Below are 19134 nucleotides of genomic sequence, written 5' to 3'. Positions count from 1 at the left end.
GCACACATTTTAACTTATCCTGGTGTGCACTTGACTCAGATCATTGATGGTGCGTGGGGCATTGAGCCTGCAGCCTCTCAATGCAAATTTAGTTTTGTTTTGTTTTGTTGTAGATAAGAGTCAGAGGGGGGCGGGCGGTGGCATACTGGGTTAAGCACACATAGTACAAAGCACAAGGAATGGTGCAAGGATCTGGGTTCAAGCCCTCAGCTCCCCAACCTGCAGGGGTGACAAGTGCAAAGCAGATGTCTGTCTTTCCTTCTGTATGCTTCCCGCCCCCTCAATTTCTCTCTGTCCTGTCCAATAACATGGGAGGAGGAAATGACCACCAGGAGCACTGGATTCATAGTGCAGGCCAAGCCCCAGTGATAGCCCTGGAGGCTAGAGAGGAAGAGAGGGAGAGGGAGAGGGAGAGGGAGAGGGAGAGGGAGAGGGAGAGGGAGAGGGAGAGGGAGAGGGAGAGGGAGAGGGAGAGGGAGAGGGAGAGGGAGAGGGAGAGGGAGACCGAGACCACAGCCTTGAAACTACCTTCAGTGTGGCAGGAGCTGGGTTTGAGCCTGGGTCGTGCACATGCTAAAAGAACGCATTATCCTGGTGGGCTGTGCACTGAGCCTCTGTGCACCACTGCTGCCTGTCATCCTGGACAGTTGCTCAACTGTGTATCATTTTCCACTGCAGAACCTAAACAGTTCCATCCCCGTCTGCACACATCAGCTTTACGGAGGTGGACTGTCCATGCCACCTGACTCCTTCCTCTAAAGCAGGTATGAAATGACTCTGAACCATGTGCAGAACTGAACAGGCGCTGACTACAATGAAATTGAGGACATCATCACACACCCCCCAAATAAACAATTTGGCATTAGCACTCGCCCCCCCCCCCCATTCTTCCCAAACCCTCAGCCTGGGGAACAGAATATGATAGTTTTCCTTTTGTGTCTGACTCACTGCATTCCTCATGGTTTCAAAGTTCACCCATTTGTAGCAGCAATCAGCCCCTGATTCCTATTTTTGTGGCTGAATAATATTCCTTGAGAATGCACCGCACTTTGTTTCTTTACTCATCTGCTGATATTATAGTTGTAGCCAACTTTTTGTTACATGAATAATGATGTTATGAACAGAACATGGTGTACAGGTTCCTGGTAGACGTCTATGTTCATTTCTTGTTTATGTACCTGGAAATGGAATAAGAACAGTTTATGTGGGAACTCTTTTAATATCTTGACATTTTTAGTAAAAGGTAAACTATGGATTTGGTAAGAGGGAAAACCAGAATCACATTTGAAGTGTTTAGAGATGCCGCTGCTTTACTGAAACCCTTGCTAGTCACGTAGGAGGGTTCTAGTGTCTCCACGGTCTCCTCAAAGACTTGCCCTTACCTGTCTTATTGATGGTAGATGTGAGTGTGAAGTGACATCTCACGAGTGAAGTGACATCTCACGATGGCTTGGTAGCATGACTCTGCCCACTGGAAGCTCAGGAGGTGTTTATTAATAAGTGTGCAAGATGAGCAAGAGACATTTGAACAGGCTATTTAACTTCCAGGTTTATTAACAGGGAAATATTAATTAGTAGGGCCCAGAAATCATTCAAATCCATTTAAATTTTTTTAATTATCTTTATTTATTTGTTGGATAAAGACAGCCAAAAACTTACATGGGAAGGGGGTGATAGAGAGGGAGAGAGACCAGAGAGATACCTGCAGCACTGCTTCGCCACTCATGAGGCTTTCCACCTGCAGGTGGGGACTGTGGGGTTGAACCCTGGTCCTTGCGCACTGTAACATGTGCACTCAACCAGGTGCACCACTGCCCAGCCCCTAAATCCACTTAAAAAAATCTATTTATTTATGAGAAAGAGGGAGAGAGAAACAGAGCATGACTCTGCCACATTCAATGCTGGGGCTTGAACTTGTACCTCACATTTGAGAGTCTGACACTTTATCCACAGTGCTATCTCCCAGGCCATACAACTTCAGTTTTAAAGGCTATTGTCATACCACTTTCTTTCTCTTTCTCTCTCTTCTCCATTGCTAATATTATCCAGGTGACATTACTAAGATGGTGTCTTGCCCTGAAAATTCAGGACACCTTGTAGCTTTAAATTATTTTAAGAACAAAAAGAGGGAAGAGGGTTAGGAATATAGTTCACCTAGGAAGGTATCTGTCTTGCTTTGCACACGATGCAGGTTTGAGCTTGGCTCCCTCTGGGTCCAGGAGGAAGTTTTCTCTGGTGCTATGGTGTCTGTCTTTCCCTCTGTCCCTCTGTCTCTGTCTGCAAAAGTTGTACCAGAGCAGGGAAGCTTTGGGATGACAAAACAAACAAATGAAGAAGCCAGATCACAAATAAAATTCCAACGTTTGTGCTGTTTCTATTCAAACCCACTCCAGAAGGGAAAGATCAGGCAAGACCAACTCCGTGCAAAATAAATAGGTGAAGGGGGTTCCCTCCCCACCTATCTTTTTTGCCTTCTCATTGAAATCAGTATGCTACAACTTGGAGCTGTCGTTTCCAATCCTATAGTGACTGTGTGAACAGTTGCTCCTGCTTTGAGACCTACCCATTTCCTTCTACAGTTCTTCAAAAAGAGCGTTTGACAACACTCTTGGGAATAGGACTGGGGCTGGGGGCTGGGGGCTGGAGAGGCTTTGAAAAACGCCAGAGCTATAGTTGCTGCAGGTAGACTTTCGCTCAATAAACAGTGGACCCTGGGAAAGAGAACAGGTTCGGAAAACTTTGATTTTGATGGCTCTGGCCATCAGAGAAACAGCCAGCTGAATCCTTTCCCTCTTGGCGTAGGCTTTTGCCTACTTTATCTCAAGGCAGCAGGAATGGTCCAATTACTTTTGCTTAAGTTCTGGAGAGTTCTGTCGCTGCCCAGAACCTATCCACTGAATTCACAAGTATCTGCTTGCTGTCCAGAAAAACAGCCAACAGCATTAGTCTACCCTAAGCTGCAAATTAAAGATCCCAGATAGGGCTGACCACTTTGAATGGTGTGGTGGAGCCAGGGTCAAAGGTCACAGCAAGCAGCCAATAGCCGGCTTGCAGCGTGTACAGCATCACCCTGCCTAACTCGTCCTGCACGCAGACTTCCACAGCTGGAGTTCTCTGCAGCCACCAGGTAAGAGGAACTTTCGTTCTTACCATTTGGGAGGGGTGGTTGTTGGTGGTGCTGATGAGCAAGCTCATTTATTCCACACAGCCCCACATCCTGGAGAGACTCGCGGTGGGCTGAGGACAGGCCCTTTCTGGGCGTCAGTAGGAAAAAGTTTGAGCACTTTGGGAACATGTCAGCTGCCTCTGAGACCCGAGGAGGAAGCGTGGCCCAGACCTGGGTTCTCTGGGCTGGGTGATAACTTGGGTCCCCCCCCCCCTTACACACACACACACACACACACACACACACACACCCCGCAGGCAGGGCGAGGCGTGGCAGCCCGAGTGTCAAAGATGTGGAGCCGCAGGGTGCAGGGCCCCCTGCTTTTCGGAGTTGAAACAGGAGCCCTCTGAGAGAAAGAGATATTGCGTGTGGCTTCTTCCCTGGAGCCCCGGAGGGCGCCGCGGATGACACAGCATCAGCCGTGCCGCGGCGGGGTGGGGAGGCGGCGGCACAGGAGCCTGTGCCATCTTCTGCCCCTTGGGGGCGAGGCATCGTCGGTGGGGGTGCGCGGAAGGGACCTGGGAGAAGAGCGAGTGGGCGTCGGGTTTGTTGGACGGATCGCCGGCCCGCAAGAAGAAGGAGAAGGAGGAGGAGGGGGGGGGCAGTCCGTCCCTGAGCGCCGAGGATCCGGTCCGGGGGTAGCCATGGCCGGAGCTGGGGGCGGGGTGAGCTCGGTTCCTCCCCACCCTCCGCCCCCTTGCTGACTCGGACACCTGGATGCGGGTGAGGACCGCGTGCGCGGGGAGCGTCTCGGGTGACTACCGCCCCCTCCCCCACCCCAGACAGAGCCCGACCCCCCCCACGCCCCTCCTCCTGACTCCCCCTCCCATCCATCCCGAACATGAGCGCAATAAGCCTTGCGGGGAAGTGATGGGGAAGACTGGGGGCGGACCTGGCTGGGGGTAACGCTGGTTCCAGAAGGTGATCCGGCTGCGGGCGGCGTCTCCCCCCCCACCCCCCAGCTGTCTGAATCGCTCCCCCCACCCCCGGGGGTCTCCACGACGTTTTCCGCCCCGGGGTTTCCCGGCCCTATCCTGGCCCCCGGGCAAAGCGCAGGGCGTGGGGGAGACCCGGGGCGGGGGCGGGGTGGGGGCCACTCGGTCGGCCTCCTTCCCGGGATGGAGGCGCTGGCGCCCCGCTGAAATCGGGGCGGGGGCGGCGGCGGGCACCCGCGGGGACCGCGGTCCCCCACCCCCAGGCCGGCCGCCCGGCCGCCAGCAGCTCAGTAACACGTCCCCAGGAGACTCGCAGGAGCAACACGTGATGTGTCTACTTATCAGGGTGAGCGGGGGAGAGCGAGCTGCGAGCGTGCGGGTCGGGGCGCGGGCCGGGGGGCCAGCGGGGGCCGGACGGCGGCGGGGGCGCCGGGGTCGCCAGCTCCGCGCCCACCTCCCTCCCTGGAGGGGGGGGCCGGGGAGGAGGGGAAGTGACTGCGAGTTGATGAACTTTGCACATCCAGAAACGCCATTTTGATTCCTTTTCCGGAACAAGTTTGCATCTCTCCGGGTCCCGGCCCCCCGAGCCCACCGGTGCCCTCCGCGTCATGCCCGGGAGCCACGCGCCCTGCCCGGCCGTAAGTACGCGTCCCCCGGCTCCGACCCGCAGCCCTCGGGTGGCCGCGAGATGGCCGGGGCTGAGTGCGGTCGACCTTCCCGAGAACTTTTTTCTTTTACTTTTTTTTTTTTTTTTTTGCGGGGGGGAGGATGGGGAGGTAGGAGCCCTCTGCAGGCAGAGCGCGCCGGGCGGGGTCCCCTCGGGGTGTCGGGAGCCGGGGACCCCCGCGCCGCGCCCCGTGCGCCCCGGCCAGCGCGAGTTGCCCGCAGCCCTCTCCCCTCGGGCCGCGCCGCGCTCCTCCCCCTCCTCCTCCTCCCCTTCCTCCGCTCCTTTTCCCCTTCCCGAGCCGGCCGCTCTGCCAACCAGCTCCCGGCACGGCGCAGCGCCCCGCCGCCGGGACCTGATGCGCATCCATATTAGCCGTCCGAGCGCAGGAATCCGGCCCGAGCCCGCTGCCCGCTGCCCGGGTTATTTTTAACCCGCCCGGCCGGCCGGGGCTCGGATGGTGCGCGCCCCGCGGGCAGAGACATCTTCCCAGCGCGGCTCTCCATCTTCCGCCCTCGCTCCCCCGACATCCTCCCCCCATGTGGGAGGGGAAACTTTGCTCCTACATACTTTCGAGTCCCACTCGGGCCGAGCCGCGCGGAGGAGATGACGGCGCGGCGGCCGCGAGGTATCCGGGGTGCTCGCGGGGGGGCGCCGCCGGGGCCGGGGGGGGGGCGCGCGGCCGGAGCATCGGCGCTCGGGGCGCTCGGCGGACTTTGATCTTTCGGGGCGGCCGGGGAGCGAGCGAGCGAGCGAGGGAGGGAGGGAGGGGGTCGGGGCTGCGGGCGCCCCCGTGCGCGCTGGGGGCCCGGGGAGGGGCGCGCATTGCTGGCAACCCCCGCGCGGCGGAGGATGCTCTGCGTGGGACCCCCGGGGGCCCGGCGGTCTGGGGGGCGGCTGGCCCGGGCCGGCGCCGTCACGAGCACAGGAAGGAGGCCGGAGCATCCGAGGCGGGGCCGCCGCCGGGGCCCGCTCACTCCCAGCGGCGAGCGCGCTCGGAAACTTTTGTCCAACGCCCGCTGGACCAATTCTTTTTTTTTTTTTTTTTCTTTTCCCCTCGCCAGTCTTGTGGCTTCCCTTCCCCTTCCCGGCCGGCAGGGGGGGAGGAGGAGGAGGAGGAGGCGTCGTGGGTCCCGGGGACCGGCTGTCTCCCTCCCCTCCGCTCCCCTCCCCCCCGCAGCCCTCGGGCGCCCCCCCCCCGCGCCCCCTCCCCGCTCGCCGTCTCTTAGGAAACTGCGACCTCAGTGGTTGCTAAGGAGCAGGGGAGGTCCTTCCCGTCGCCGGCCCCCTCCCTGGGAAGCGGCGTGCTCGCTGCACCCGGCCGAGGGGCGCGTCGAGGATGTGCCGACCCTCTGGGGACCCGGTGAGGCGCGGCGGGCTGCGGGCCCGGGACCCCGCGGACAAAGTGGGGGAGGCGTGCGGGGCCCCGCAGTGTGTCGCGTCGTGGGGACTCCGGGGTGCGCGGGGACTCCCGGCAGGGGAGGGGCGCGGAGGGCCGGGCGGGTCGGGGTCGCGGCCGCCTCCCACTCTGAGTGCACTGGGGGCGCGCGGGCAGCCCGGGGCCGAGGGTCCTCACCCCCCCCCCCCAGGAGGGACGTGGGGACCGGCCCGGGGCGGAGTGACAAGCCCGCGTGCAGCCGGCTGGCGGCCGCGGAGCAGCGGTGATGGTTATAAAAGAGGCGAGTTTCTCCTTGCTCAGCACATTCGCCCTCCTCGCTCCTCACTGGTCGGGAGATAGAACGTGAGCCCAGACCCGGACGAGCAGTTCGCATTCCATTACGAAATTCTACACGGCTCCGGAGCCAGCCAGCAGCACACTTTTCGGGGCACTTCGGAGCATTTGCTTCCTTTTTTGGGGGGTGGGTGGGTGGGAAGGGGATATGGAGGGCTCTGGGGGGGGGGGTGGATGGTGAGAGCTAGGAGGGCGAATAAAAATATATGCATCTCTCTCTATATATTTTTTTGGTATGCTGAAAAACCTGTCTGAGGGTGTACCTCGGTAGAAAAACCACCCTCATGCTGGCCCCAAAAGTTTAGAAAAGCCAAAGAAATCAAGTTTGCCAGTTGGATAGGATGCTGGAAATAGCGAGGTATCTGTTTTCAAGTTTTTTTGTTTGTTTGTTTGTTTTGGTTTTTGTTTTTGCAAAGGGCTAAAGTTGCTAATAGTGCATCTCATATTTGATCTTCTCCCCCCCCCTTAAGATGTACAGTGGTGCATGCAAATGTATTTTGAAAGATGTTTGAAATGCGAGGTGGAGAAAAGGAAAGTTTTAGAAACAGATGGAAGTTTCTCCTCCCCACACACACTTCCATGGTCCTTAAAAGCATCCCCTAGACCTGGTGCTGTTCTGAGTTAGGTAGAAATGATTAAGATATGTCACCGGAAGTCCAAGGTGGAGACTGAAGCTTTAGCTGAAGCTTTTTTTTTTTTTTTATCTTACCGTTTCACGTTTTGTTGTATGTGTCCTTCAAGAATCGCGGCAAACTTTTGAAGGAACAGGTTTCTAATTATCCTTCAAATCATTGATGCCAAGGTAAACAGCTCATTTTCTTTTGCCCTCCTCATTTTTATAATTTTTTTCTTACCTTTTGGTGGGGCCTTGTGGGTATTGGCTGATGGACCTCACTTTGATGTGTCCTGAGCTTTGGTTACACTGCTGAATTAAACATCTGAATGGCTTTTATCAAGTTTTAAATGTGTGTGTGTGTGGGGGGGGATTACTTTCCTTTCCACCCTCACCCCCACCCCCTTTTACAGAAGAAAGGGAGGCCCTTGGAACTATTTGTTTTAACTTGTGCTCCATCTTAGGTGGTTAATGAACTTGCGCCGTTTTCTCATCCCTTAAAACACAGCGAGGCAGGTTGTGTTAGAGGATGTCTCGGTTTTGAAGGGGATCTGCCGCCTGGCTGAGTGATACTCTGAAGCCCAGCTGTGGCTCTTGCAGACTGGGTTGTGACAGCATTCTGGGGGGTTGGCCACAGATACTTATCCCTGTTCCTTCTCATCAGAGTATCTGAGCCCTGCCGGCAGGCAGACGAGTGTTTGTTCTGTGATGGGGAAGACAGGGCTGAGTCAGCTGGCACAGGTGGCTTCTCCATTCCTCACCGTTTACATCACCCAACAAGTGACCTTTTCACGGCAGGGTCTTCGGCATCTTTTCAGGCTCACCTCTGAGGGCTTCCCCAATGCAGGTGTCCAATGTTAAGAGGAGAAGAAAGAATATTCTCCTTGTGACTCTGACCCAGAGTTTGCTTGGGGCTTATTACCTACTGCTGGGTCCCTGGCATTCGGTAGCTTTTTTTTTTTTTTCCTTCTTCTTTTTAACTCTTCTCTTTCAAACTGCTAGATTTGTCCAGTGTCCTTAAGTCCATTTGGAAATCTTTGCTTGCTGATGTACGTTCACTTACCAACAGCATTTATTAATGTCAGATCAGGAGCTTGCCTGGTTAGTGGGGTTGCAAAAATCCTGCCCTTGTAGGTTGTGTGAGGCATAATTAGTAGAAACTGAGCTCCTGCAAACAGGAGTTAAACATGCTGGCTGGAAACTGTCAGAAGCGAGTCCTTTTGATGTTTCTATTCATTAGCCTTCTGAAAAGTAGGTGGTGCTTAAAAGGTCATAGGATAAGGGTTGCTAGGCAGCTACACAGAAAGATGCTAAAATTAACCAAAGCATTTTTGAGAAGGAGCCCTTCCCTATTTTATATATTTGCTGGATTTCATTAATTTTGAATCCTGTGTGCCCTTTGACCTAGGAAGGCGAGCGAGCTGTTGGGGTTGTTTTGTTTTGGTTATCGTATTTAAGTAATCTCGCTTTCTTTTGTAAGTGTCTTTTAATTGAAGTGCACACACTCTCCCACCAAGTCTGGTGTCGGGTGTCTGTGCGCCTGGGTGAACTTCTCTGTCTGTTACCCGTGTGTTCAGCTTAAGCCTCCCCCCTCCCTGTTATGTGTGTGGGTACCAGCACCTTTGCTTAAGACTGATGTTGGCTGTGGTCTTTTGACTCTCCCCTGCCCCACCTCCTTTTTTTGTCTTTAAAAACAAAACACGGCTGTAGTATTATAGTAGGTTTTAGCGTATTTTGGGAAGCACTGGCCAAATGTTAGAAAACAGAAAGGACTGTGATTTGCATCAGTGACGTGTCCAGTCCCTGAGCAAGTGTGTGCACCTTGTGGCTTTCCACAGACAGAAGACGGTTGAAATCCAAGTGGAGTCCTGGTTGGTGGTCGTCTTCTCTTGGTTTAAAGGCCAGTCCCTGATTGGTTAGAAGCCTCTCTGCCTCAGGCTTCCTGGTGTACATCTGACCTACTGAACAGGCAGAGTTGAGTAATATTTTGTACACCCAAGTACAGTTAAGAAATTGGATGGGTTCTTTGTGGAGAGGGCAAATGAATTTTCTTTCCATTTGGGAGGGTGGTAGAAAGTAGTCACAGTCTTCTTCAACAGCAGGGGAAGGGGGGTTAGAGTGTGACTTCCTAGCCCTGCATGGTGGGGGGGGGGTTGGGGGCTGGGGTGGAGGACTCTCCGCAAATCAGAGGTGAAAGGTGGACCCAGTGAGATGCAGAGCAAGGCCTACGCTGTGCTTTCTGAAATGCCTCACTTACTTTTAATTTCTCCCCACTCCCAGGGAAGGTAGAACACAGAGGAAGCCATGTGTGCTCATTACGCCAGAGGTGGGAGAAGACAGAGACGGGCCGTTGGGATACCGGATGGTTCCTTTTTATGTCGGCAGTTTAGTGTGGGGCCCTGCCCCTCCCCTCCTCCCCTGAGCTCCGTGGCAGTTTCTCTTATCACCTCCCCTGGGTGTTCCTAGGGAATGTGACCTCCCAGCTCTGGGGGGGGGGGGGGGAGGTTTGGGGGGAAGGCGCGAGGATGAGGGGAGCAGGGAGGAGGCGGCCCTGAGCCGTTCTCTGCTGCCACTCTGGTGCATCTGGTTTCTGCTGGTCCTTCAGGGCACAGGTGAGCCAGTGTGCCCATCAGTGAAGGCAGAGGCCTGTGAATAGGTGATTCAGACAAAAGAAGTGGGAGAGGGTGGAGACTGTTTGTTCAGTGTGATTCAAGCAAGTAATGCTACGAGAATTCAAAGGAGGCGTCTCCAGAAGCCCCCACAGAGTCCCTGACCAGACTCACCTCTGCTGCCAGGACCCAGGACCTCCCTGGGGACTGAGGAAGGGCGGGTGGTCCTAACTGGGGGGTGGAGGAGCATTACAAGCCTCCACCCACCCCCACCCACCCCTTAGGCAGCCTCCAGATCTGGAGAAAAAATCCTGGTGGTGCTAATTAGATAAAGCTTTTCAATGGCTTTGTTTGTTTTTCCCCTGACTTGCTGGTATCTCATCATCCTGTGCTCCCCCCCCCCCAGTAGGGTCACTAGAAGAGACTTGTAGCTGCTGCATTCCTTTTGCAATTTTATTTTTCACCAGGGTGTATCTCGGACAAAGCTAACTTCACCAGGCCGAAGGGGGGTGGGGGGGTGGGCAGGAGATCATTTGAGTGGTGGGTGTGGTCTGGTCACCCATTTTACAGCTGTCTCCCTGATGGGTGACAGTCAATTTACCAGAAACCCAGAACTTAAGAACCATTCTACTAGCTCTGAACCACACCTGCTTTTAACTAGATGTGTGTGTGTGTGTGTGTGTGTGTGTGTGTGTGTGTGTGTGTGTGTTTTTTCTGAATGAGACCATCCCTCTTCACTGCAGGCCTGAGGTTGAACTGGAAGACAGAAAAAAGTTCAATTGGAAAGGAAACCTTTTTGCCTTTGACAGCCTTTCTGGTGATGGATGTAATCGTTGTAGGGTTTCTCCCTCCTGAGATTGTTGTAAGAATTAAAAAAAAAATGTTCTAGAAAGTCACAACCTATATATGGAAGAAAGCAGAGTATTTCTAGCTCAGGAAGCACTGTGGGTGTCCACTCTGAATTTCCTTTGCAGACTTGTGCACAACTCCCGTCACCGGAGGCTTGTGAGTGTGTATTTGAGTAGAGGGGCTGCTGCAGCTTCCTCCTGTTGGCTTTCCTTTCGTAGTCAGGGTGGGGGGGTTGAAAGAACTGGTAAGTTGTTCTTGGTGAAGTTTGCTTAGGGATGGATATTAAGGAAAAAGGCAGGTTTGAACTTTGGACTCACCCCATAAAAGCAGTTGTTCTCAGCCTGGCGGGTTTTGCCCGCCTGGAGGCACTTGGCATTCTGGGAGGTGTTCTTGGTCACCCTGCTGGGGGAGGAGGGTGGCCCCTGAGCTTGGGTGAGTACAGGCCAGGGATGCAGCTGTCATCCCAGTGCGCCCTTACGGTGTTCCCAGGGACCCCACAAGCCAAAAGCGCTCCATCAAATATGCAGAGGTAGAACTGATGGTCGTCTGTCTTGGGGGTGCATGTGGATGGTGGGTGGGGAGTTGCTTCCTGTATGGTACTGGGCATGTTGGAGGTGCGGAACTCCACCCACAGGTGCCTGATGGGTACCTGCAAAGTTTCACAGAAAGTCTCGGAGTCTGGGGGGTCAAATGTGGTGTTGAAATGATTTCAAAGCCCATAGTAGTGGCTTTGGAAGGCGGTGCACTGATAGAGTGCAGGACTTGCAAGCGCGGGGTCCTGGGTGTCCCCGCACGTGCCTCAGTGATGCTCTGGTTTTCTCTTTCATTCATTGATAAATAAACCTACAAAAACAACCTTAGTGATTCCAGTCAGTTGTGCAAAAGCCATGTCTTCTTAAAAATGAACCGGCATCACGGGCCTCGGGAAGCCATTTTCTGGCTTGAGCTGTGCTGTCAGTTCCTGGGGTCATTCCCCCCACCCACCCCCTTCGGTGAACATTGGGCCTCAGCCTACCCACTTGACAGTTCACGTTTTGCGCTCCCTTGATCTGCTTTCTCTGCTTCTGCAGAGTTCTCACGGAGCTCTGCCCTGACTGCCCGTGTCCGCACATCTGCCCAGTGGGTGGGTGCAGACCCCCCCACCCCGCCCCACTAGGAGCTGGAAAGATTATGTTTTGGTCAAGGGGTGGGGACTCACCCCTGGACGCCAAATGCAGAAGAAAGTGGTTGATTCCGAGGGAGAAGCTGAGTGTGGACCTGGAGCAGAGTGGGAGTGTCTAGGGTGGTGAGATGGTGCCAGGGTGATCTTGGAGCCACAGGTGCCTGCCCCTGTCCCCTCCCCCAGGCCTGTCACAGAGGCAGGCAGAGGAAGTGGAGAGGAGAAGGAGGCAGGAAGGGAGGGAGAGAGAATTCCAGCAAAGGAAGGGCTGCCTGTGGCGGGAAGTGACCGTTGGAGGTGGCAGTGGCGGCTGGGTGGCAGCTTAGCATCCTAACCCCGTGGGCAGGCCGGTCCCCTGTGGTTGCCCAGTGACCCACCGTGCCCGAGTGCGTCTGCCGATAAGAGGCGTCTGGCTCCTTCCTGCCTTCTCTTTACCTGTCAGGCTCCTGCTCTCTGCCCACTGGCAGCTGCTCTCAAAGTGGCCTTTTCTCACCTGCATCACCTGCAGGTGTCTTGGGGGTGACTTAGGAAAAGAAGCCGCTCCCCCCATTCTAGGATCTTCTGATCCACAGGCAGACACACTGTCCGTTACTCCACGGGCCCCAACGCCCTCACTTCAAGAAGGTGATCCTGGAGTCACCTTGGTAGGCCCATGTGCAAGCTACAGAGCCGCCCGGCCTCTCTCATCCCAGCTCTGAAGCTGGGCCCGATCATGTCCCCAGCCCTCCCAGGTCCATTTCCTCCCACCCTGCTCCTCTTCATCCTCCACTCGGCCCCAGAAGGAAGGCTAACGTCTGGGCTGCTGAAAAACATCTCAGCTCCCTCCTGTCTACAGGAAGAGATCCAAACTCCTCCACTTGGCACCCCAAGCAGCTCCAGACCGTCTTTGCCGGCTCAGCTCTTGCTGTTCTCACTGCCAGCACCAGCCTGATGCGTCCTCGCTGCATGCCCAGCTGCCCAGACTCCGTGTTCTGCTTGGTCGCTATCCCCTCTCCTGGCACATATCAGTAGCCTTCCTGAGCCGCCTGCAGACCCAGCTTGCAGGCAGGGGCTGGAGCTCCCAGCTGTCCCCTCTCCTTGTTGTGATTCACCTCTTGACATGCTCTACCCCACCCGCCTCAAGAACAGCCCCTCATCTCTATTTTCCCATCTTCCAAAGCTGAACGGTGACTGCCAAAGCAGTGCTTGTGGACTGGATCCCACAGAGGCACTAGAGTTTTTGAAGAGGTGCTGGTTATTTTTAGAGAACACCACATATGATTTGGAAGCTCCGTCCTAAATATCACAAACGGAGAGCAAGAGGCAGGCAGGCAGGCAGGAGCAGAGTGAATGTTTTCAGCAGGCCCAATTATTTCCAGGGCCTCTGTTCTGCAGAAGTCTGGTGCAAGGCACACATCGTTGGGCATGGATTGTGAATTATCAGAACTGTAAATTTTGTTCAGCTTAATTTACTTGAAATTAAAGAGGAAAAAAAAATCTATCTTAATGCCCGATTGCACTGAAAGCTGTCACACCAGGGCCTTACTAATTATAATCACTTTTCATGGTTCTTGGTTTGAAGTTTATATTAAATAGGAGAGATGGGCACCCAGATCAAAGACCAAAATCATTTCAGAGCTCCAGTGTGTGGGTCCATTTTCTCTGCTTAGTTAGACTTTCGTTTCATTAGTGGTATGAGTTAATTGGAGTGTGGGCCTCTGTATAATTTAACTTTCCTTTCTTTCTTTCTTTTTTTTTTTTTTTTTTCTGCTACTCTGGATTTAAAGCAAAATGTCAAAAGTAGGATCCTACAGGGTCTAGGTCTTGCTGTCTATAATGTTGATGGGAGTTAATGGTAGATCATATTTTTTTTATTAGCGATTTAATGTTGATTTACAAAATTACATGTCAGTGGGGATATAATTCCACATTGTTCCCACCACCAGAGTTCTGAATCCCAGGCCCCTCCATTGCAAACCACTTGGGCTCTCCCAGGGTTGCAGACATGGCTTAACTGTCATCTCCACAACTATCTGATTGTCAATCATATTTGTAAAGAAAAAAAAAAAGGAAACTCATTTCCATACTAAAGGGAGTTTTCCCTATACAGAAACTTTAAAAATTATATATATATATATATGTATTTATTTATTTATTAGGTTGAGACTGCCAGCAATCAAGAGGGAAGGGGGTGATAGAAAGTGAGAGAAAAAGAGACACCTGCAACACTGCTTCACCACTCACAAAGCTTTCTCCTTCCAAGTGGGAACTGGGGACTTGAACTTGGGTCCTTGCACATTGTAACATGTGCACTCAACCAGGTGCGGTGCCACCGCTCGGCCCGCGAGAGACTTGATTATAATGAAAACCACTTTGGAGTGCATAATGCCATCACAAAAATTTCTTTAGCTTTCTTTCTTTCTTTTTTTTTTAAGCGCATTTATCTTCAGGGATGACAGATGCTAGGAAGATGAGGTGAGAGACATTTTGGGTACCTTTTCATTTTGAACCCTGTGAATGACTTTTCAAACAAGGAAATAAAGATAATAATAATAATAAAGGACTTAAGTGCTTGGTGGAATGAATGTCTTTGTATCTTTTATACCAGTTGAAGTTTTCTACTTAATTTACAAGACATGGCCTTAAACGTCCCTTAAAGGGAACACCTTTACTTTTTTCGAGTCCTCGCCAATGTGCAAAAAGAGATTTTTCTGAAGCCATTTTCTCTCCCATTTTAGGATTCCTTCCTTCCTTCCTTCCTTCCTTCCTTCCTTCCTTTCTTTCTTTTTCCACTTGAGGATTTCTAATTCTTATGTTGAGGAATAATTATATAAAACTGTTTAGTGGACATAAGTTACTTTTCCACAACTGAGTTAGCTAAACCTATATTGAATCAAACTGCTTAAAATGTTAAACCAAATGTAATTTAAAGGAGGATTCACTTGTATGTCTCTGAGCTTAATTTGTACTTAAGTCAGCCCCTGAGAGGCAGGTCGGCAAGTTTCTTGCCGCGTGAGGGCTTGGTTGGAGCCCCGGATCCACGCACAAGGTGATGCGGCACCAGAGGAAACACTTGAGGGATGTGGTGTCTCTGTCTGAATAAAACAAAATAAATTTTTAAAAAACAGCACAGAGTGGTAGAGTTGTATGTGCAGGAAGCCCCTGAAAATAAAAGTTTCTGGATTAAGGTTACGACTCCTTTTTCCTAAAATACTATTTATTTATTTATTTATTCCCTTTTGTTGCCCTTGTTGTTTTATTGTTGTACTTAATAATTGTTGTTGTTGTTGTTGGATAGGACAGAGAGAAACGGAGAGAGGAGGGGAAGACAGAGAGGGGGAGAGAAAGACAGACACCTGCAGACCTGCTTCACCGCCTGTGAAGCGACTCCCCTGTAGGTGGGGAGCCGGGGGCTCGAACCGGGATCTTTCCGCCGGTCCTTGCGCTCTGCGCCACATGCGCCCTAAAATACTATTTTAAGTTGGATTCAGTACCAGCTTCAATCTGTCCTTAGCTCACAGGCAGTTTTTTACCTCCATATTTGCTGGTCTTGTGCAGTTGTTTCACATGCAGGTCTTTATTGAATTTTATTTATTTAATAAGTACATGCAAAGGGCAGTAGTGTCAAGCATCTGCTAGCTTCCTAGCGCTGAAAGATGTGGAGCCCCACTGAGCATTCGCTGCTGCTGGTCCCAAAAGCCCCACACCGTCAACAGGTAAACCCACACAGACAGAACGTTGCTTCTCTGTGCCGCTCAACGAGGAAAACGCCATCTCCAGGGCTTGAACAAAACCTGCTTTTGTTCTCTCTCTGTCTTTTCACTTCACTTCACTCTTTCCCACAGCCTGCTGACCATCCTGAGGACTCGCTGTACTGGTTTCTCTGAGAGTTCACATCCTGTCCTCTGGCTTTCATGAAAAAGACCTGTGAGTCCTTGTCCTCGCTGGCTGACAGTGGGAAGGGGGTCTAGACCTGCTGGTACAGCGCAGGGCGAGATGCTAGAGCAGGAGTAGCGGTGATCCTGGAGCAGCGGATCCAGAGACAAGTGTCCCGACAGCCGGGAACCATAGGCATGGAGAACCCTGCTTTTGGTTGCTGGTTTAGAACTTTATTTAATTTGATAGGACAGACAGAAATTGAGAGGGAAGGGAGATAGAGAGGGAGACAGAGACAGAGAGAGAGACATCTGCAGCAGTGTTCCATTGAAGCTTCCCCCGTGCAGGCTTGAACCCAGTTCCTTGCACATGGTAACATGTACACTTAACCAAGTGTGTCACACACGGCTCCTATTTCCTGTTTTTTTTTTCTTTTGAATTAAACTTTAAAAAATATTTATTGGTTTATTCCCTTGTTTTATTGTTGTTGTTATTGATGTTGTTGTTGGATAGGACAGAGAGAAATGGAGAGAGGGGGGAGAGAAAGACAGACACCTGCAGACCTGCTTCACCACTTGTAAATCGACTACCCTGCAGATGGGGAGCTGGGGGCTGGAACCAGGATCCTTAACGCCGGTCCTTGAGCTTTGCGCCACCTGTGCATAACCCACTGTGCTACATCCGGACTCCCAACTTTTAAAAAATTTCATTTATTTATTTATTTATTTATTATTGCATAGAGACAGAGAAATTGAGAAACGAGGGGGAGAGACAGAGAGACACCTGCAGCCCTGCTTCAACACTTGTGAAGCTTTCCTCCTACAGGTGGGGACGAGGGGCTTGAATCTGGGTCCTTGCACTTAACCGGGTGCGCCACTGCCCGACCCCTTCATTTACGTTTGAATGGAGAGATGCCAGAGTACCAGTCCACGAAGAGGAGAACCAGAGGATCACGTTGGCACGTTAGGTGCCAGGGCTCATACTCTGATCTCCTGCTTGAGAGTCCAGCACTGTTTCCGGTACAGCCCCTCCTGGGCCACCCACTCCATCACTTCCTGTCGTGCCAAGGAATGGGGTCTGTTCCTGAGCCACCTGCCTTGCTTTTGCTTTTATGAGTTGGATTTTTTTTTTTTCAGTGCTGGGGATCCAGTCCAGAGCCTCCCTCACGCAAAGCATGTTGGCTTTACCGCTGAGCTACACACCCCCATCCCAGACGCCCTGGCGTTCCTATTTTCTTTGTCTTTTCTTAATAAATATTTATTCATTTATTCCCTTTTGTTGCCCTTGTTGTTTTATTGTTGTAGTTATTCTTGTTGTTGTTGTTGGATAGGACAGAGAGAAATGGAGAGAGGAGGAGAAGACAGAGAAGGGGAGAGAAAGACAGACACCTGCAGCTCTGTTTCACCAGCTGGGAAGCGACTCCCCCGCAGGTGGGGAGCCGGGGGCTCGAACCGGGATCCTTACGCCGCTTTGCGCCACGTGCGCTGAACTCGCTGCGCCACCACCCGATTCCCGGCATTCCTATTTTCACTGGCGGTGAGTGTGGCTCACTCATGGTTTGATGTGTTAACTGTTGTGATTTGGGAGGTTGTTTGGGGGAAGACATAAATGACTGGCCAGCTACCGCATCTCCATTTTGGCTTCTGGAAGATAAATTTCTTGAGAGTGCAGGAAATGAAAAGAACATGCCACTCGCTGGGGAGAACGGAGGATGCAGGAGGACAGATGGGTGGGGAGGGTGCCCGCAGAGGTGGTGGCATCCCAGCTGCTGTGCTGAGGGAGGAGTGGCTTGGAGAACAGCTCTCAAAGGCCCTGAGAGGTCACTGCCATCAGAGGGGAGTGAGACCCAGTGGGCGAGGGGCGGGGGAGATGCAGGCCTACCCCGATACTGAACCCGGACCACTCTGGGGAGCCTTAGTGAAGGGCGCTGGGCCAGGGCATGGTCTGACCCGCTCTTCGTTTGTGATGATTCCTCACGGGCGGGCGGACTGGAGAGCAGGCCAGACTAGGAGCAAGAGTTCATGTTGTGACAGCTCTTCAGACACGGGGACTCGGAGGAGTCTGCAGGCGGTCACAGTGGGGCCTGTGAGTTGGTGGAGGGAGGCAGTGATAGTGAGCAGCAGAGAGAGATGACTTGGGGTCTCTCATGTTTTTCCTTAGCTTGCAGTTCTGTCTTTATTTTTTAAAGATTATTTATTTATTTATTAATGAGAAACCGAGGAGGAGAAAGAACCAGACATCACCCTGGTACATGTGCTACCGGGAATTGAACTCAGGACCTCATGCTTGAGAGTCCGATGCTTTATCCACTGCGCCACTTCCCGGACCACTGCAGTTCTGTTTTTATGCCCTTGTATCCCCCTCTACCCCCCTTTCCCCCCAGCATGTTTCGGGCTTGGACTGTGCTTTTCACCATTAGTAATTCTAAGCCTGGGGGGGCTGGGCAGTGATGCACCTGGTTGAGCGCACATGTTTCAATGCACGGGGACCCATGGGTTCGAGGCCTTGGTCCCCACCTACGGGGGGGGGGATATTTTGCGTGCGGTGAGCAGGGCTGCAGGCATCTCTCTGTCTTCCCTTTCTCATGATTTCTGGCTGCCTCTATCCAATAAATAAATGAAGAGAATATATGTATTTTTTTTAATTCTGTACCTGGTCTTGGATAAAGTATGAAAAGTACTTCTGTGAACGTGAGAAAAGGGACTTCGCTTCTTACCAGTAATGACACTCCCTTCTCCCCCACCCTCCCCCCACCCCACCTTGTAATTATCTTTTCCTTTCATTCCCTGATGCCTTAAAGGAACATGAAGGATTCTTTGCAGATAGTCTGAGCTTCTAGATGGTTCTCCAAAACACAGCTGAGCATTTACATTTCTATTTGACTTTGTCTGTTTGCCCTGCGAGCGGAGGGCTGAGGCATTGGATGAGAACCAGGTGAAAACTTCATCATCCCTCCCATCCCATCTCTCAGGAAGCAGAACTCCTCAGGACCTGATTTTCCAGCCGGCTTCTTGCTTGGCACCATCTCTGCTCACCTGAGGCTCTGAATGTCACTTCAGGACTCCGCTTGACCAGTAATCTGCAGGAAAGCAAAGTTGAGTCAACAGAACTTAGGCGCTGGGCCTTCCCTGGCCCCGTGAGTGCTGGGTGTGTGTGTGTGTGTGTGTGTGTGTGTGTGTGTGTGTAGGATTTAACCCCTTCCACACCACCCACCCTCCAAACACTTCTGCTGATAGCAGACTGGCTGTCCCCAGGTAGCCTTTCGGGGCGGGGGGAGAGGGGGGCTTCCTCTTGTTCATGAACGTTTTTCTCTCAAGGCAAGCACGGTCTTTGGGGGACAAAGTAGAAAGTCATGCACTATTTTTCTGTAAAAACTAGAAGCTGAGGTTCTTAGGCTAGCTCCTTGAGCAACTTGACCCTAAGGGGTCCCATCCGAGAGCCGTGGGGGTGACTTCCTGCGTGGATTTCCTGCTTCCTCCGGGCTGGGATGGGGACCGGGATGGGGACCAGGGGAGAAGGAGTCTGTCTCCTGCGCTGCACACATACCCTGGT

General features: G+C 52.6%; 2 protein-coding genes across 10 annotated transcripts in view; one reads left to right on the top strand and one right to left on the bottom strand.

Moving 5' to 3' along the window:
- Window positions 1-909: 909 nt before the first annotated feature.
- On the bottom strand, window positions 910-5976 carry LOC132537984 (sterile alpha motif domain-containing protein 1-like). Its single transcript, XM_060188746.1, has 3 exons — window positions 5336-5976; window positions 2155-2305; window positions 910-1178 (listed from the first exon to the last, which is right to left on the bottom strand). The coding sequence occupies exons 1-3, from the start codon at window positions 5589-5591 to the stop codon at window positions 1160-1162; spliced, it is 426 nt and encodes a 141-aa protein (XP_060044729.1). The 5' UTR covers window positions 5592-5976; the 3' UTR covers window positions 910-1159.
- RREB1 (ras responsive element binding protein 1) overlaps window positions 3745-19134 on the top strand; it is a 146012-nt gene continuing 130622 nt past the window's right edge. For 4 of the 9 annotated variants that reach the window (XM_016188230.2, XM_060188742.1, XM_060188743.1 and 1 more), the window contains exon 1: window positions 4460-4739. The gene's annotated coding sequence lies outside the window, so the exon portion shown is untranslated. The other 5 variants (XM_060188737.1, XM_007523295.3, XM_060188738.1 and 2 more) reach the window with 5 other exon arrangements.

The sequence above is a fragment of the Erinaceus europaeus genome, chromosome 4 (assembly GCF_950295315.1).
Source record: "Erinaceus europaeus chromosome 4, mEriEur2.1, whole genome shotgun sequence".
NCBI classification, from domain to species: domain Eukaryota; kingdom Metazoa; phylum Chordata; class Mammalia; order Eulipotyphla; family Erinaceidae; genus Erinaceus; species Erinaceus europaeus.
This window is presented reverse-complemented; position numbering and strand designations above follow the sequence as displayed.

Coding starts and splice junctions, on each gene's coding strand:
- LOC132537984 (XM_060188746.1), bottom strand. CDS start 5,591: ATGCGCGCCCCTCCCCGGGCCCCCAGCGCGCACGGGGGCGCCCGCAGC. Junction 2,306..5,335: donor GGCCCGAGTGGGACTCGAAA/GTATGTAGGAGC, acceptor GTCATCCCAAAG/CTTCCCTGCTCTGGTACAAC.